We start from the raw sequence: 15,393 nt of genomic DNA on the forward strand, positions 1-15,393 counted from the left end.
TAACACCGACTAACTTAGCTAAAGAGAGCAGTCGATGTCCGATTGAGCGAGAGCGAAACACTCATGAGTATGAGTGTGAGTGCGAGTGTGAGAAACACCCTGTGAAAGTATTCCCGATGATGATTATTATTATTTGCCATTGGCACACTCGTCGTATCTCGAAGTCGAACCGAAGGCGTCCCGAGCGCCGTTTCTCCCACACTCACACGACCCGAACGCAAGCGAGAGGGAGCTAAGCGAGCGTCCGAGCGGCGGCCGAGCAGGCAACAACCCGAGTGCAACTTCAGAGCAACTTCATTTCTTCAACGAATGCCGAAGGTGGCGGAGCTAACGTCGCTCGCTCGCTCGCAGTAACTGAAAGATCTTGCTATATAGTACGTGCCAGTGGAAATCGCTCATACGCCGCCTGGTCCAGTGTTATCGCAAGGAAGGCGAGGCGCTAAAAATACGATAAAAGGCGAATTTAAGAAACTGCCAGTGGGATCAGAGAACCACATTTAAAACTCACTGATTGTCGCGTGGAATGAAAACAATGTCAACATCCACACTACGATATGCGCATTAATTTATCGCCAGTGTTCCGCGAGTGTTCAAGTGTTCAAGCGACGAGAGTGCCCACAATTAACTGCCATTAATTCGCAAAAGTGCTAAGAATTCGCGGCGGTATGGCAGAATATTCGCTGGCGAACAAAGTGTGAATTGTGCGATCAGTGAATTCCCCTGAAAATAAACCACAATTAACGATCGCGTCTGAGACGAAGAGCTCTGAAGTGGAATAGTACTTAGTATTACGCCCCCATAAATCCCCCCGATAGCTCTTACTTGGCAGACTGGGACTTATCAATCGTCCAATTGATTAGGGCCCGCATAAACCACAAAACAGCCGAAAATCTGTGGCTGACAGTGCAAAAATTAAAATATATTTATATGTGTTTGCTCCGAAAGTGAAGTGAAATCAATTTTAATACAACTGCAAGTACCACCAGCATATTCTGATCCCTGATCCCTGTCGGGAGTTGACACAAACATACGCACATAGAGCCCGATCCCGCAGATTCCATTGAGCAGCGTCAATGACGCGACCTTTGACCAGCGAGGTGGAGTTTCCGTTTTTGAGAACCGATCAACTTGAAGCGAAGAAATGCCGCCCTCTGCGTTTTTAGTGAATGCCACCATAATCAGTGCCGCCAACGCCTTGGACAGCGACAAGGAGCAACTGCAGCAGCAGCAGCAGCAACTACAGCAGCAACACTTTACCAGCAGCAGCACAAACTACAACTACAAACAGGGCAACATGGTCCTGCAAAGCTATGAAAACTATCCCAGCTATCACCTGGCCCAACACCATCACCACCATCCGCATCATCACCTGCACTCACATCCGCATCAGCAACTGGGACAGCAGCAGCCACTGCATCACCACCAACTCCAGCAGCAGCAGCAGCAACAGCAGGCGCCACTGCAGCAGCCGCATCTCCCACAATTGCAGCAGCAACAGGCGCAGCAGCAGCAGCAGCAACATCTTCAGCAGCAGCAAGCGCACTATGGATCCGCGGAGCACCATCGACTGTCCGGCGGCAGCACGGGCAGCACCACCACCTCCTCCGGCTCCAGCTCGAGTGGCTCAACGTCCAGCGCTTCCTCGCAGGGATTCGCGGGGAGCGGCAGCAGTGCCAGCAACCTGGTCGGGGCTCTGAGCAGCTCCACGGCTGCATCTCTGGGCCTGGGCTACTTCAATGACATGGCACCCTTCGGGGGCGACGGCAGTGCCTACTACACGGACTCGGATGTCAACTTCTTCAGCACAGGTCAGCAAATATTTACCGACATCAAATGGAGGACATTTTAATTACGCCAGGCTGCTGGGGTGTGAAGAGCAGCAAACCAGAAGAAGCGCTAGCATAATTAAATTCGTTCGTAATTCGTTTTTAAGTGTTTGAGCGACACAGCGGCAGCAAACACGCAACAAGTTGGGCAGAAAATGGGGTTGGGAATTGGGAATGGGCAGCAGAGGGCCTGGGCTTGGATTCGAGCTGGGGTTTGGGGACGCAGATTGACCTGGTAGTGATAAGTGCCTGGCAATTAAGTGGCTTGTTTGCGCTTGGGGTTGTGAGGCATCCAAAGATGCTTCGGCTGCAGATACAAATCCACAGTCGTATCTGTATCTGAGGGTAATCTTTCTCGCTCTTCCCCAATCCGTTTCTCTCTCTTTCTGTCTCTCTGGAGGCGGCACCTAAAGAGGCGCTGCCAACTCTTTGGCCAGCCAGTGTATCTGGATTTGTATCTGTATCTGTATCTCTGTATCTGCGCAGTACAGGCGAATGGGAAGCGTAACGAAAGCTTACCATTTCTTCACTGTGCCAGAGCAAGATAGCCACATAGAAGAGCTGCATTTGTGTGTGAGCGCCAACAGGTTTTCGTTGTTGGCTTTTTTTTCGTATCCCACAGATACTTGTTCGAAATGTGTTAAATTTCGCTGTGCTCGCAATTAATGTACACTCACACTCTCACACAGAACATTAGATGTGGGCATGTGTGCGTGCGTATCTGTGTGCTGGCATTGCGATTGTGTGCGCTGTGATTTTGATTGGTTTCCGAACGCTCTCTCTTGTACGCTCGATTGAGTGCCGCCCCATTTTCATTTCAATTGCTAAATAATCCGCAATCAATGTGTCTTTGCGTGTGAAATATCGAATCATGAGGCATTTTAAAATTTGGCCGTGAAATTTCCCACGATTAATTCTCTGTTATGGCTTTAGTTGTTGTCAATTTTAGTTGCAAATAGGAGTAACTGTTGGGTGAAAGTTTGGCTAATTGGATCACATATTTTACGGATTGTTTGCTAATATTATTAGGCTAATAATTAGTTCGTTTTTTGCGACTCAATGGGAGAACGTAGGCTAAGTTAAATAACATTTTCTGGGATAGTTTTGGGTAAATATTAAGTTTCCTAGGGCCTTTTTGGGCATTAAGTCAAATCTTTTTATGAAATCATCTAAAGCTGCTGTGTAATATATTTTAGAGATGGCTTAATGCACTTGAAAGCAATGAATCACATTATCTTAAAACGATTTTTTTGTAGTTGGAAATTTTAATAAGAGAGTAGGCATAAAAAGTTCCACAAACAATAAAATTAAAGATGTTGGGATCATATGAAATTAAAAATTTTATATTTTCATAAACATTTAATAAAATATATGTGATCCCAACATCTTTTATTTTATTTATTTTAAGCTATTCTTATGCTGCATTGCTTTTTTTAAAATTTTTCAATATTTAACCCACTCACAATATTCGAAATCGCAAACAAACAAAAATAGAAAACTAGGATTTTATTTTATTAACTTACCAACTGACTAACTAATTACTGAATGAAGAGTATTGTTATTATAAATTAAGAATTATATGCTCTTAAAAATTTCCATTTATACATTCTATTTTTCAATTTAAATACTTAAAGTAAATTACAATACACGATTGTATGACTCTGTTTTAGAATTCACAAAGATTTCCCTCATTCCCTGAAACCATCATATCCATTACACCCTTGTTTCCAATGAAAATCAAATCTAATCGAAATGTTTTCCATTATTTCAGGCTACAGCAGCAATGCACACGATCGCAGCAACAACAGCCCGCCTCCGCAGCAATCGCAACAGCAGCAGCAGCAACCGACTGTCAATGGCAGTGGCGGCAGCAGCAACAATAACTCCATGCTGCCGCCCGCTGTCCAACAGAGCAGCAACAACAACAGCAGCAGCAGCAGCAATAACAACGAAAGCAACACCAACAGCAACACGAATAGCAGCAACAATGCCAATGCGGGCAGCAACAATAACAATAATAACAATAACAACAACAACAATATTAACTACATGGCAGCAATGGCAGCTATCTACCAGCAACACCAGCTCAAAGAGGAGCCGGGCACCCAGAGCAGCAACGGTAACGGGAGCAGCGGCTACGGCGGCAGCAACAGCCAGAACGATCCCACGGATCTCAGCAGCTACGGCCTGCCCGCTCACCTGGCCTACAGCACCGGCGGCAGTGGAAGCGGACCGACAGGTGGTGGCAGCTCTGGTGGCGGCGGTGATGATAGTGATTACCACAGCACCCAGGAGCATCATAGCCAGGCCTCCAGCGGAGCCAATGGCAGTGGAGCCGGCAGCGGCGGCAGTGGCAACGGAAGCACGGGCAACAGCAACGGCTACATGGACAGCAGCTCCGAGTTCTATGCCTACGGCCGAGGACGATTCCACGACGGTTATGGATCGGATTTCCAGCCCTACGATGCCCAGTTCCAGGCGATGAGCGCACAGTCTTCGGCCATGGATCAGTGGGGAGCAGCGCATGCCCATCAGCATCCGGCAGCGTACATGTCCACCCTGGGACTGGACAAGGGCCTGCTGGGCGGCTACACGACGCAGGGCGGAGTGCCATGCTTCACGGGCTCGGGACCCATCCAGCTGTGGCAGTTCCTTCTGGAGCTGCTGCTGGACAAGACGTGCCAGAGTTTCATTTCGTGGACGGGCGATGGCTGGGAGTTCAAGCTCACCGATCCGGATGAGGTGCGTTTATAATTTATTTGTATTTGGAATATTTTACTTACTTTTTATTCCTCTCTCCAGGTGGCTCGTCGCTGGGGCATTCGAAAGAACAAGCCCAAGATGAACTACGAGAAGCTGAGCCGAGGCCTGCGCTACTATTACGACAAGAACATCATCCACAAGACGGCCGGCAAGCGCTATGTCTATCGCTTTGTCTGTGATCTCCAGAATCTTGTTGGGTAAGTCGAGAGCTCTGTGACCTCCGCTTACAAGATGCTAATTGAAGTATTCTTTCCATTTTGCAGACACACCCCCGAGGAGCTGGTGGCCAAATACGATCTTAAGATTGAGAAAAAGGATGTGGACTAGCTGCCTGAATCGGGAGCCGTTTCAGGTGACCTGCCTCTGCCTCCCAGCCACGGATTGTACTCAACCAACCGCAAAATACTTTCGAGCGTTATTGTTTACCAAGCGTGATGTTAGCCTTTAAGCAGCAGCCCCGATCTGCGATCTTGCTACGAGATTAAAGTGTTCCCAACTCCAACTCCAAATCCAGCTCCAGCCCCCTCAATCCCACCCACATGTCACACCAATTTGCTTGTAATTATCGTGTAAAAATTAGACTTTTGAATTAATTTGAAATTAATTTAAAATACTTGAGCGTTAGTCCTAAGCCGATCTAGCATCGTAAGTCGTAAATCAAATAGGAACACGGCAAGAGAACCAGTTGAAAATGAAAGGAACGAAAGGATAAGAATTAAATTTGGAATTCTGTGTGCAATGTGATGATTTCCTCGTTCTCACATAGATGCTCTGCTGCAAGAATCGAACGTTGATAGAGGCCATAAAGCATATTGTGTCCCCAAAGTGATATTAGAGCGCAACATTTTGTTATATGTACGTACATAATCATTTTACCCGCACGGGGCACCAGAGAAACATAACATTTCAAGATCATGAGTGTATATAGCCGATGACGATGAAGTCTGTGGCGTATCAGTAGGTCTCTAGTATTTATATACATACAAAATAACCTGTAATCTGTGCTACAACTAAGTTTTCCACTTCCACTAAGTACTCCCCCCGAACACCTATCCACCATCTTGTGCGCTTCCGTGCGATCCCAAAAGTTTTAAACGTAAAACGGCGCACAGCAGTCGAACCATATCGATATGGACGACTACCGTGTGCGGCCGAACTCTTGTTAGTCTATGTGTACTTGTAGGTTACCTTACCCCTAGCCCTAGCCCTAAGTCTTCTTCTAGTGCGCCAAGTGCGCTAAGTTATTCGACAGTTTGAGAAGTGTTGATTATCCTGTATGATGTCTGATGGATGGTGTATGATGTATGATGTATTATGTATGATGTATGATGTATGATGTATGATGTATGATGTATGATGTATGATGTATGATGTATGATGTATGATGTGTGTGTATAGCTATTAAATATATAAGTCTAGCTCGTAGATGCTTAGCCACGTACTACACGCATAAACGTAAAGTTATATTGATACATAGAAACACATACTTACGTTGTAGAGCAATTCTAAAATATTGTATTTATACAGGCGTAAATTGTAATATTAAAGCTACCATTAACATTGCTAATGATAAAAACAATAAAAAGAAAAACCGATATGAAAATACAACAAAAAATCTGTTCAAAGATGTTTTATTTTTATTTTATTTTTTTATTAAACTCTCAATTCAATAAACTCACAAAATTTTAAAATTAAAATTAAAATTTAAAATTAATTTCTCATCACTGCTGGGAAATACCAGAACTCTCTATGGCCTCGAAGACCTTTAAAGCCGAGTATACGTAAGCGGCACGACGTAGGTCGTTGCAAAGCTCAAACTTGTTGGCCATCTGCTTGATCCCCATGGCCGCCGCCTCCATGACCGTCTGGAGAGCTGAGTCCACAATGTCCGCCTCCGTGGTGCACTCGCGTATTCTCTTCAGTTTTTCGTTGGCCACTATTTCTGGCTAGAATGGAAACAAGGCACTTGAGTAATTAGGGTTCCAAAGGATTCGAGGGATCAACTAACAAAGCTATCGGGGCATGTATTAAGCGACTCGTTGATGGAATTGAGCAACTCGTAGATGAGCTCAGAGGTCTTCTTGGAGTTCATTTTGCCGTAGGATACGTGGTTGATGTTCTTCAGATACTCAAAGTAGGAGACTGTAACTCCACCCGCGTTGCAGTAGAGATCGGGCACCAGGAGCACGCCCTTTTCCAGCAGGATCTTCTCGCCAGCGGGAGTAGTAGGTCCATTTGCCCCCTCCAAGATCAGCTTGGCCTTGATATCCCCGGCGTTTTCGTTGGTGATCACCTTTTGGGTGGCGCAGGGCATTAGGATATCGCATTCGGCGGTCAGCAACTCCTCCGAGGTCTCCTCGGCTTTGGGGTATCCCTTGACAGACTTCTTCTCAGCCACATACTCGAGGAGATCCTATCCAACATGATTGGAATGATGGAAGCGAATTTAGAAATTCGGATGGCACCGCAACTTACATTTATATCGATGCCGTCCTTGTTAACGATCGACACATTGAACTCCTTGACCCCGATTACCTTTGCCCCAGCCTCGTGTACGAACTTGGCGGCGAAGGAGCCAACGTTGCCGAAGCCCTGAACAATGACTTTCTTGTCCTCCCAGCCTGTTTTTAACTTGATCAGGTCCATCCACTCCTTGTCCTGCAGAAAGAGATCGCCCGCCTTCCATACGCCCCTGCCCGTGGCCGAGTTGCGACCATTGATGCCGCCGATATGGACGGGCTTGCCGGTGGTAATAGCCGCCGAATTGATGTCCTTGTACCCGAAGGTCTTTTGGTATTGGTCCACGATCCAGGCCATCTCTCGCGGACCCGTATTCACATCGGGCGCCGGCACATCTACTCCAGGTCCAATCATGTTGCGCTTCAGTAGCTCCATTGTGTACCGTCGCGTAATCGTCTGCAGCTCGTCCACAGTGTAGTTCTTAGGTTCGATGCGCACCCCTCCCTTGGATCCACCGTACGGCAGGTTGACGCAGGCGCACTTGAATGTCATGATCGCGGCAAGGGCCTTTACCTCGCTCTCGTCAACGTCCATGGCGAAACGGATGCCTAAGGGAAGCGCCGAAGGAAATTATTACTGATCCTGCGAAATTCGAACCAGCCCAAGTAAGACTACCCAGAAAACAGACTAAATAATCGGAGCTTGTTTACTTACCACCCTTGAGGGGCAGTTTGTGGCGCACGTGGTGAGAGCGATAGCCGGTAATGATCTCGTAGGTGCCGTTCTTGCGCACAATGGGAAAGTTAATCTCCACCGAGGTGGAGACGCTTCCAATCAGATTAAGGATTGCGCTGACGCGCTGCTTACGCTCCTCCTCCTTTAAGTGCGGATACTTTGCCATCTCCTTGATTAGCTCCGGCTCCAGTGTCTGCGCAGCCTTGTGATAGTAATAGAGCACCATGGCCGAGAACTCGGGATCCTTGTCCGTCTCGACCTTCTTCAGATACTCGGGCATTTGGTGTTCAAAGCGTTGGCCCATCCCGCTTGGACGCCTGCGCAGAAGCGCGCCAAAGCAGCGAAACATATTACAGTTAAAAAGGTAAAATAGTGAAGAAAATTTTTAAAGAATATACTGGAGCCGGAAGTTTTCTGGGAAGAGTACTAGTACTAAGTTTATTTTGTCTTGTTTATTTTTATTAGGTTTCCTTTGAGCATCTTGGGGAATTTCCGACCGATTTTCCGTCCCATGTGCCTTGGATTTGAAATCACATCTTAGTGGACATTTCGATAGGTCAAAGATTCAGAAGTTCATTGAATACAGAGAGCGGACACGACACTCAAATACAAAAAAGGTTACTCGTTCCATTCCTTAGAAATACCACCCACGAATACCAGTTTTTGTTCAACAAATTTGAAGACATCACCAATAAAATACCATCGCCATGGACGAAATCACGCCTTTCGACAAGGTTGGCTTCTTGGAGAGCTATCTGCTCAAGCACAAGGAGCTGGGCAAACGCCAGCGCGAGTACAAGAAGATCCTGTCCAGCAAGCTCAAGACACGCAAGGAGACCATCATTGAGGCCAGCTATGAGACGGCCAACGATCAGCTGGAGGAGGAGAAGAACGACCTGAGAGCCCAGATCTGGGTGGCCAGCGGTACCACTCACAAGAGGAACAACGAGCGCTATCTGGAGCTGATCCGCTGCCATGTTGAGTGCCAAGAAAACCTCTCGCAGGACATCAACTCGCTGAAGACCTCCATCCTAAACATGGAGCGCGAGACGAGCCGGATGGCCAAGCAAATCTACAACCTCAACCGGTTGACAATTCCCGACCAGCAGCACCAGGCCTATGTGATGAAGGCCCGCAAGCGGTTGAACATCCTGGAGAACTCACTGGAGGTGGGCATACGGCAGGAGTGTGGCTTCACTGCGGCCAATGCTGAGTTGCGGGAGCAGCTAATCCGCATCCTCAACCACCGCACCTTTTTCAACGACTCGTACACCAAGATGGTGCAGAAGCTCAACAGCGACAAGAAATACCTCTTAGATCTCATTGAGTACGCTGTGAACACCTTCGATGGCTGTATTGAGGTCTACGAGAAGATCGACATGCTGGCCAAACGGGAGGCCAAGGAGCGAGAGCTGAGGCGTGTGGAGATGCAGGGCATCATGCGGAAAGTGGCCGCCGACGGAGACAACAGCGCCTTCTTGCACTGCAAGTCCAAGACCAGGGAGCTGGCCGATCTGCAGCCAAAGGAGTACAAGCGACGGGACAAGTTCCGGCGCATCCACAACAAGAAGATTAATCTGTACAACTCAGTGCTGCAGAAGATCCTTGAGTACACCGACTCCAACAACGTGGATGAAGTGATCGAGAAGTTCCAGCAGCAGGAGAGCCTCTACTACTCCTTCTTCAACTACGCCAACGAGATGAGCTACCATATCACTCTGCTGAACAACTCGGTTAACCGCCTCTTCGAGGACATTGTTGCTTTGAAGAAGGACAACTCGAATACGCTGCAGGACCAGCTGGATCAGATCGCCAGCCTGGAGGCCAAGGTGCGTGACAAGGAGGAGTCGAACATGGACCTGCACAAGGCTAGGGAAAAAAACGATACGCGGCTTGAGAACCTCTTGCAGGGTGTGGAGACCATCTGTGAAATGTGCTCCATCGATGCCTCTCCGCTGTCCAAGTTGCTGGGCGATCACACCCACGTCAACTTGGTCAACGTGAGCCGCTTCCTCAAGATTCTCGAAGTGAGGGTCCAGGAGCTAACGGCCAGCGTTTATATGACAGAACGCCAGGAAGAAGGACGCTTCGACTACGTGGTCAAGCAGATCGAAAAGGTCTGCGAGCTGCCTACTGATCTCAACGACATCGTGCTCACACAACAGTGTCCCGAGTGCGCCGAGGGCGAGGCCTTCAACATGGATGAAGGCGGCGATGGCGTTTTGGTTCACACGGTCACTGAGGCCAAGAAGAAGCTATACGAGAAGGTCACTCAGCCGGAAATGCAGTACCGCCTGCACAGCATCAGTCAGTGCCGACTGCCGCGTTCTCGACTCCTGGCCGCCAAGCGCAATATGTAGGTCCTTCCTCAAGGAGCTAAGGCTTGTTCCAGAAGCTCTGAATTTGTCAGAAATTTAGCATGGGACATTACTTGTTTCAGTTTCTATTTTAACCAGTGATATATATTTTTGTCCCGGGATCCATATCAAATATCTCCAGATGCTTAAAATTCTAATCATTCTCGGTTTCGATTATAATAAATTTCAAACTTATTCTGGATAAAGTCAAACTTTTAACTTTAGGTAAAAGAGGCCAACACTGCGTATGAGTGATTAACATAGAATCTATCTACTGCAAATACTGCTGCAATTACTGGAATTTAAAAGAAAATCCACAAGTAAGACTTCAAATTAAGTTTGCTCATTTAAAAAAAACTCAATTATATATATTCAATTCTTGCTATTGTCTTTATTGATTAAATCTAAACATATATGTAGACTAAAGATTCATATATTCGTGCTAGTATGTTTGGTATATGCATTAAATAATTCGGGGCGAGGATGATCGTACGTAGCTAGTAGATTCTGTGGCCAAGTTCTTTTTGTTTAGGAGCTGGTCTTCTCCTCCTCTTCACCTAAGCCCAGGCCGCTGATTAGACCACCCAGGAAGCTGTCCACAATGGGATTGCCACTGCCAGCAGCAGCACCAGCACCAGGAGCGACTCCAGGGACAGGGGCCGGAGCGGGAACAATTGGAGCAGCATTAGCAGTACCGCAATCGTACATCCGGTTAAGTTTCTGGATATCCAAGTCCGAAAAGCCGTTTCTCTGGCCCATCTTGTCAGCGCCGTTGGCTTGCTGCATGGGAAATTATCAAATTAAATTAAAATTTAAGAAATAAGTAATTTATGGCCACCAAAGGACTTACCATGGCCACAATGGTGGGTTGTCCATTGATGGAGAAGGCATTCTTTGAGTAATGCATCACACTGCCGTAGTCGTAGGGCACTCCAAAGGCCTCGGTGCGAGCGGCCTTCTCAAAGTTGTTCATTGCCGAGGACTGGACATTGTTGTACTGGATGGCCACATAGCCATCACGCTCCATGCGATTCTGCTCGTGAAGGAATCCCAGGGCGTGCATCAGCTCGTGCATGGCGGTACCGGGACGACTCAGGCAGCCGGGTGACTGCAGATTTACCTCCTGCTTGCCACCCACACGGCCAACAGAGGACCAGCAGCCGGAGTTGTCGCCTCGAATGGAGATGTAGTCCCGCTCAGAGCTGCGACGCACAAAACGGATGCAGGTGCGACGATGGTACTCGGCAATGGCATTCTCAATGGTGGCCATATCACGGGCATTGAAACTGCCCCGGATCTCGTAAGGGACGACGCCATTGGGCCAACGGGAGGACTGGGTGGGCAGGCCATTCTTCATGATCAGATCCGTCTGGGGCACAAGCATATCGCCCTCCAGGTAGCTGCCCAGCTCCTCGGGATTCATCTCATCCGTGTCGGCACTAAAATTGCCCACCAGAGTGGCTGTCATGTCCTCATCCGGCTTACCAAAGAGAGCTGTGCCGAGCGGTGTGAGATCAATTATGTCCTGGCCCAGTTTTGGAGGAACCTCCTCGATTCCTGGCAACTCAACTACCTCCGTGTCATCCGCGTCATCGTAGGACACGAAAGGAAGGGCCTGGCAGGTGGTTAGAGCCAGAGCTAGGACTAGAAATACCTTTGGAGTCATTGTTGGACTTGAAATTGTTTGGCGGTTAGCTTTCCTCTTGACTGAATAGCTAGACTTGGACTGTGCTGACTTCTGGTCTGGCTGGGATATTTATATATTCCACAGCATAATCTCGCCGACGTCTTTATCGCCCTTCTGCCAGCGGTGGCTTTCATATGCATAAACAAGTTTTCCACGCGGAAACCTTCGCCGGATCTGCAGTCGTCATCGCTGCCGGCTTCTTGGATTGTGGATTGTCACACGCTTTATGGCCAGGCGTAAATATTTGGCCAGCGCTTATTCATGGAGCTGTGGACTGTGTGCTGTGGGTGGGTGGCTCTGCCATAAAGTGTATCAGTAGTTTGTTTGCATATCCAAAGTTTAACGACACTTAATTCGTAATTTTTCGCCCCCAAAGCGATAACCGATAAGCACTATCGCGCCGGCGACCTCTTCGCTTTATGAATTTATACCGCTCACTGTGCTAAGATATTCCGGAATAATTGGCCGGGGATTTGGAGTGGAAACAGCACACGCGGAACATTTAAATAATTCATGTGGAAATTTCTTATTTTTCAAGCACGCGAAGCAAAAATGGCATTGAAAAAGTTCACTCACTATTTTTGGGAGTACGTGCTTTAATTTAAGGAAGCAAACTGGGTTTATGTTCCTCGTTTACATTTTCAGATACAACTTCAATTCCTTGCACAAACTTTAATTACACCTAATTACAGATTGATTAAAAGTAACAGAATGATGGAGAGAGCTTGGCTAGGACCCTCACAAAATATGATTCAAATGAGACTTTGCGCATTCTTAAATACTAAATATTATTCACATGGCGGCGGCGACTTCAATGGATGCTTGGGGAAAAACAGAGAGCCGAGAAAAATCCCAAAGACTCCGCTCATTAGCCAGAACAGAAAGAACACATCTGTGTTTGCTCTGGCCACGAATTAAGTTCAAGTGCACAAGACACATGTTTGCCCGGCTAACGAACGGAGCTAGCATTGATAATAGACAGGGGTAGTTATTCCTAGGTATCAAAGCTCATTTCCACAACCATGTTGGAATCTGAGGCATTCAGCTCCTCCTCTTCGTCAAACTTGAGCTTCAGCTTCAGCTTGTCCGAGTTGAGGACACGACGGCTGTTGGCCGTAATATTCTTGGCCACATCCCGCAGTGCGGCACTGCAAATCTCATCGATGGTAGAGGAGTCGTCCATGAGGTCCTCTATGCAGCTCTTCAGGATCGTTGAGGTCACAATGCAGTCTCTGTTTAGGGCTAAACTCTTATGGAACGACTCGATGGCGCTGTCCAAGTTGCCCAGCAGTGCGTGAATGAATCCAATAGAGGTGTAGGTCGTGGCATTCTGTGGCTTCAGGAGGAGGGCCTGAAAAGGGTATAAAACTATGTAAAATAGACTAGATATATATATCCCTCTCTAGGTCGTACATTTTGAAAGTTATACAGGGCCTCCTCATACTTGTGCACTTTACGAAGCGAGTGGCCCAGATTGATGAAGAGCGGCTCCCAGCGGGCCGAAATCTCTTCGTTATTGGTCTTGGCCCGCTGCTTCACAATGTCGACAGTGCACTGAAAAATGGTGGCGGCGCCGTCAAAGAACTCATATTCATACTTAATCACACCGAGCTCATGTAGCACGTATACGTCCAGAGGAGCAATGTTCATCGCCTGCAGAAAGAACTTTTCCGCAAGCTCCAGATTCTTGGTCAGCCCGCACTCCACGCCAATGTAGAGCAGAGGCAGGTGGCAACCGCGCATCAATTGGGTGGCCTTGAAGTACGCCGCCATCGCCTGTTCGTGTTCGTTTTCATTGGCAAAGCTATGACCGTAGGCCAACCAAGCGGGGCCGTACAATCGATCCAAGGCAGTGGCCTTAGATAGGTAACGCCTGGCGGGATCGCTCTTTCCAATCATGTCGTAGTAGCATCCAACGGCATACCAGGAGATGGCCTTGTCGGGATAGCGATCCACCAGCTTATGGGCCACGTAAAAGAGGCGATTGAAGTCGCCGTTCTCCACCAAGCAGGCAATTTGAATGGTCAGAGCGTTGTTATGGAATGGATCCACCTTGAGTAATCTGTAAAGACACACAGTCTATACCAAGGGACTTGATATCTAAATCCTTGTACTCACTCATTCAGTATTTTCAGGCACAGCTTGTAGTCGCAATCGTAGAAACACTTTTCCGCCTCGGCAGCCATGAGATCTGTGCTGCGTTGAACGCGATTCAGGCAATCTGCGAGGGGAATTAGGGTGTCCGCATCGTGATCCCGGGATCGCCTGCGACTCGACGAATCGAACATGGACCGATGAGAGGCATCGATAAGGGAGGAAGCCCGCGACAGGCTCGTTTGCAGCGAAAACGTGGGAGCCTTAAGATCTTCTAGGACTCTTAAACAGAATAAATAACAAGCTAGTTAGTGCAACTATAAGGGACTTCTCAAAAGGACTCACTTCTGGGCGGGCGACATAAACTGGCTGGGGGTGAGCGGCACTTTCAGAGCGCTCACCTTGGGCATTTGCGACTCCGAGGAACAGGTCTGCTGCACCCGCGCCGTGAACTCCTTGATGAACTTTAATACATCCGGATTGACGATGGGCGAGATCTCCTCGGCATTGCGAGCGGATATCAGTTCGTAGTACTTCTTTAAACGAGACTCGTAGAGCTTTAGGATGAACTTGGCGTCCGTTTCGCTGGATTGCTGGGCGAGTGGCAGATGGTGCATCAGCTCAAATTCTACGGAAAGTGCGCTAATTATTTAGAACAAAACAATGAAAAGCTCTCTATTTACCCTCCCAGGCCATCAACATCTCGTGCTGAACCAGCGCCTCCAGAGCCTCGAAGCAGTAGATAGACTTGTGCAGGGCCTGCACATAGAAGTCCATGGCCGTGCCGCGATTGTCAAGGGCTTCGTACACCTTGCCCTTCATCAGGTAAATGGATGCCAGCAGCTCGTTCCGATGGTTCTCCTCGCCGCCAAAGACACTGTTGCTCTCCAGGTAGCAGCCACTGCCCGCGTCCACGGGCTGGTTAATCAGGGAAGTAGTCATCAGCTCCACATCCACGTTCTGAATGACATTGGCCGCCTCCGCGAACTCCTTGGCCGCGTAAAGGCTCTCCAGCAGCAGATTAAAGCACGGCAGCGAGCTCTTCTCCAGCTTGTTGTGCTGAATTGTGTACGCAGCTCGGTGGAACTCGCCCAACAGGAACATGCACTGCGCCTGGTAATAGATATCCCTGGGCTCCTGGCCACTCAGCACTGCCACCTTCTCCGCCCAGAACAGCGCCGTGGAATAGCGACGCTAAAAGTGCAATTTGAAAATCATTAACAATTGCCGGCTTTTTGTTTTCAGTGCTACTTGCCATGTCTATAAACTGCTTGACCAATTTCCTATACATGCACAGGTCGATGTGGTCACTGGCGGCGTCGGTACTGGTGTTTTCCGCGTCCCCCGGCATTTTAATTTAATATAAATTTTGTTTTTTTCCGTATTAAACAATTTTATTGGAAATCGCAGCCGCTAAGCAAGTTAATTGATCTGGCAACGTCGAAAAAAATCAGCTGTTGTGCCATTCGCA

General features: G+C 48.0%; 5 protein-coding genes across 7 annotated transcripts in view; 2 read left to right on the forward strand and 3 right to left on the reverse strand.

Annotated features, from left to right (window-relative positions):
• The window catches only part of pnt (ETS transcription factor pointed), a 60,167-nt gene extending 55,179 nt beyond the window's left edge, over nucleotides 1-4,988 (forward strand). For 2 of the 3 annotated variants that reach the window (XM_017161990.3, XM_017161991.3), the window contains 3 exons: nucleotides 3,598-4,568; nucleotides 4,629-4,786; nucleotides 4,853-4,988. In XM_017161990.3, coding sequence (XP_017017479.1) covers nucleotides 3,598-4,568; nucleotides 4,629-4,786; nucleotides 4,853-4,916 — 1,193 coding nt within the window. In that variant the 3' untranslated portion in view covers nucleotides 4,917-4,988. Of the gene's footprint in view, nucleotides 1-327; nucleotides 1,809-3,597; nucleotides 4,569-4,628; nucleotides 4,787-4,852 lie in introns of those variants that run through there. The other variant, XM_017161992.3, reaches the window with a different exon arrangement.
• A 1,220-nt stretch (nucleotides 4,989-6,208) lies between these two features.
• bb8 (big bubble 8) lies at nucleotides 6,209-8,233 on the reverse strand. The gene is made up of 4 exons (XM_017161957.3): nucleotides 7,764-8,233; nucleotides 7,065-7,657; nucleotides 6,598-7,002; nucleotides 6,209-6,535 (listed from the first exon to the last, which is right to left on the reverse strand). Exons 1-4 carry the CDS (start codon nucleotides 8,131-8,133, stop codon nucleotides 6,311-6,313), a joined length of 1,593 nt encoding a protein of 530 aa, XP_017017446.1. The 5' UTR covers nucleotides 8,134-8,233; the 3' UTR covers nucleotides 6,209-6,310.
• An 88-nt stretch (nucleotides 8,234-8,321) lies between these two features.
• wam (wampa) lies at nucleotides 8,322-10,556 on the forward strand. Its single transcript, XM_017161952.3, has one exon. It carries the CDS (start codon nucleotides 8,492-8,494, stop codon nucleotides 10,142-10,144), a length of 1,653 nt encoding a protein of 550 aa, XP_017017441.1. The 5' UTR covers nucleotides 8,322-8,491; the 3' UTR covers nucleotides 10,145-10,556.
• A 63-nt stretch (nucleotides 10,557-10,619) lies between these two features.
• On the reverse strand, nucleotides 10,620-12,315 carry LOC108071277 (hatching enzyme 1.2). The gene is made up of 2 exons (XM_017161969.3): nucleotides 10,992-12,315; nucleotides 10,620-10,921 (listed from the first exon to the last, which is right to left on the reverse strand). Exons 1-2 carry the CDS (start codon nucleotides 11,805-11,807, stop codon nucleotides 10,670-10,672), a joined length of 1,068 nt encoding a protein of 355 aa, XP_017017458.1. The 5' UTR covers nucleotides 11,808-12,315; the 3' UTR covers nucleotides 10,620-10,669.
• An 89-nt stretch (nucleotides 12,316-12,404) lies between these two features.
• Cdc16 (cell division cycle protein 16) lies at nucleotides 12,405-15,362 on the reverse strand. The gene is made up of 6 exons (XM_017162102.3): nucleotides 15,178-15,362; nucleotides 14,606-15,116; nucleotides 14,268-14,550; nucleotides 13,947-14,204; nucleotides 13,242-13,890; nucleotides 12,405-13,179 (listed from the first exon to the last, which is right to left on the reverse strand). The coding sequence occupies exons 1-6, from the start codon at nucleotides 15,271-15,273 to the stop codon at nucleotides 12,823-12,825; spliced, it is 2,154 nt and encodes a 717-aa protein (XP_017017591.1). The 5' UTR covers nucleotides 15,274-15,362; the 3' UTR covers nucleotides 12,405-12,822.
• Between the last annotated feature and the right edge of the window lie 31 nt (nucleotides 15,363-15,393).

Source organism: Drosophila kikkawai, chromosome 3R, assembly GCF_030179895.1.
Source record: "Drosophila kikkawai strain 14028-0561.14 chromosome 3R, DkikHiC1v2, whole genome shotgun sequence".
Taxonomy (NCBI): domain Eukaryota; kingdom Metazoa; phylum Arthropoda; class Insecta; order Diptera; family Drosophilidae; genus Drosophila; species Drosophila kikkawai.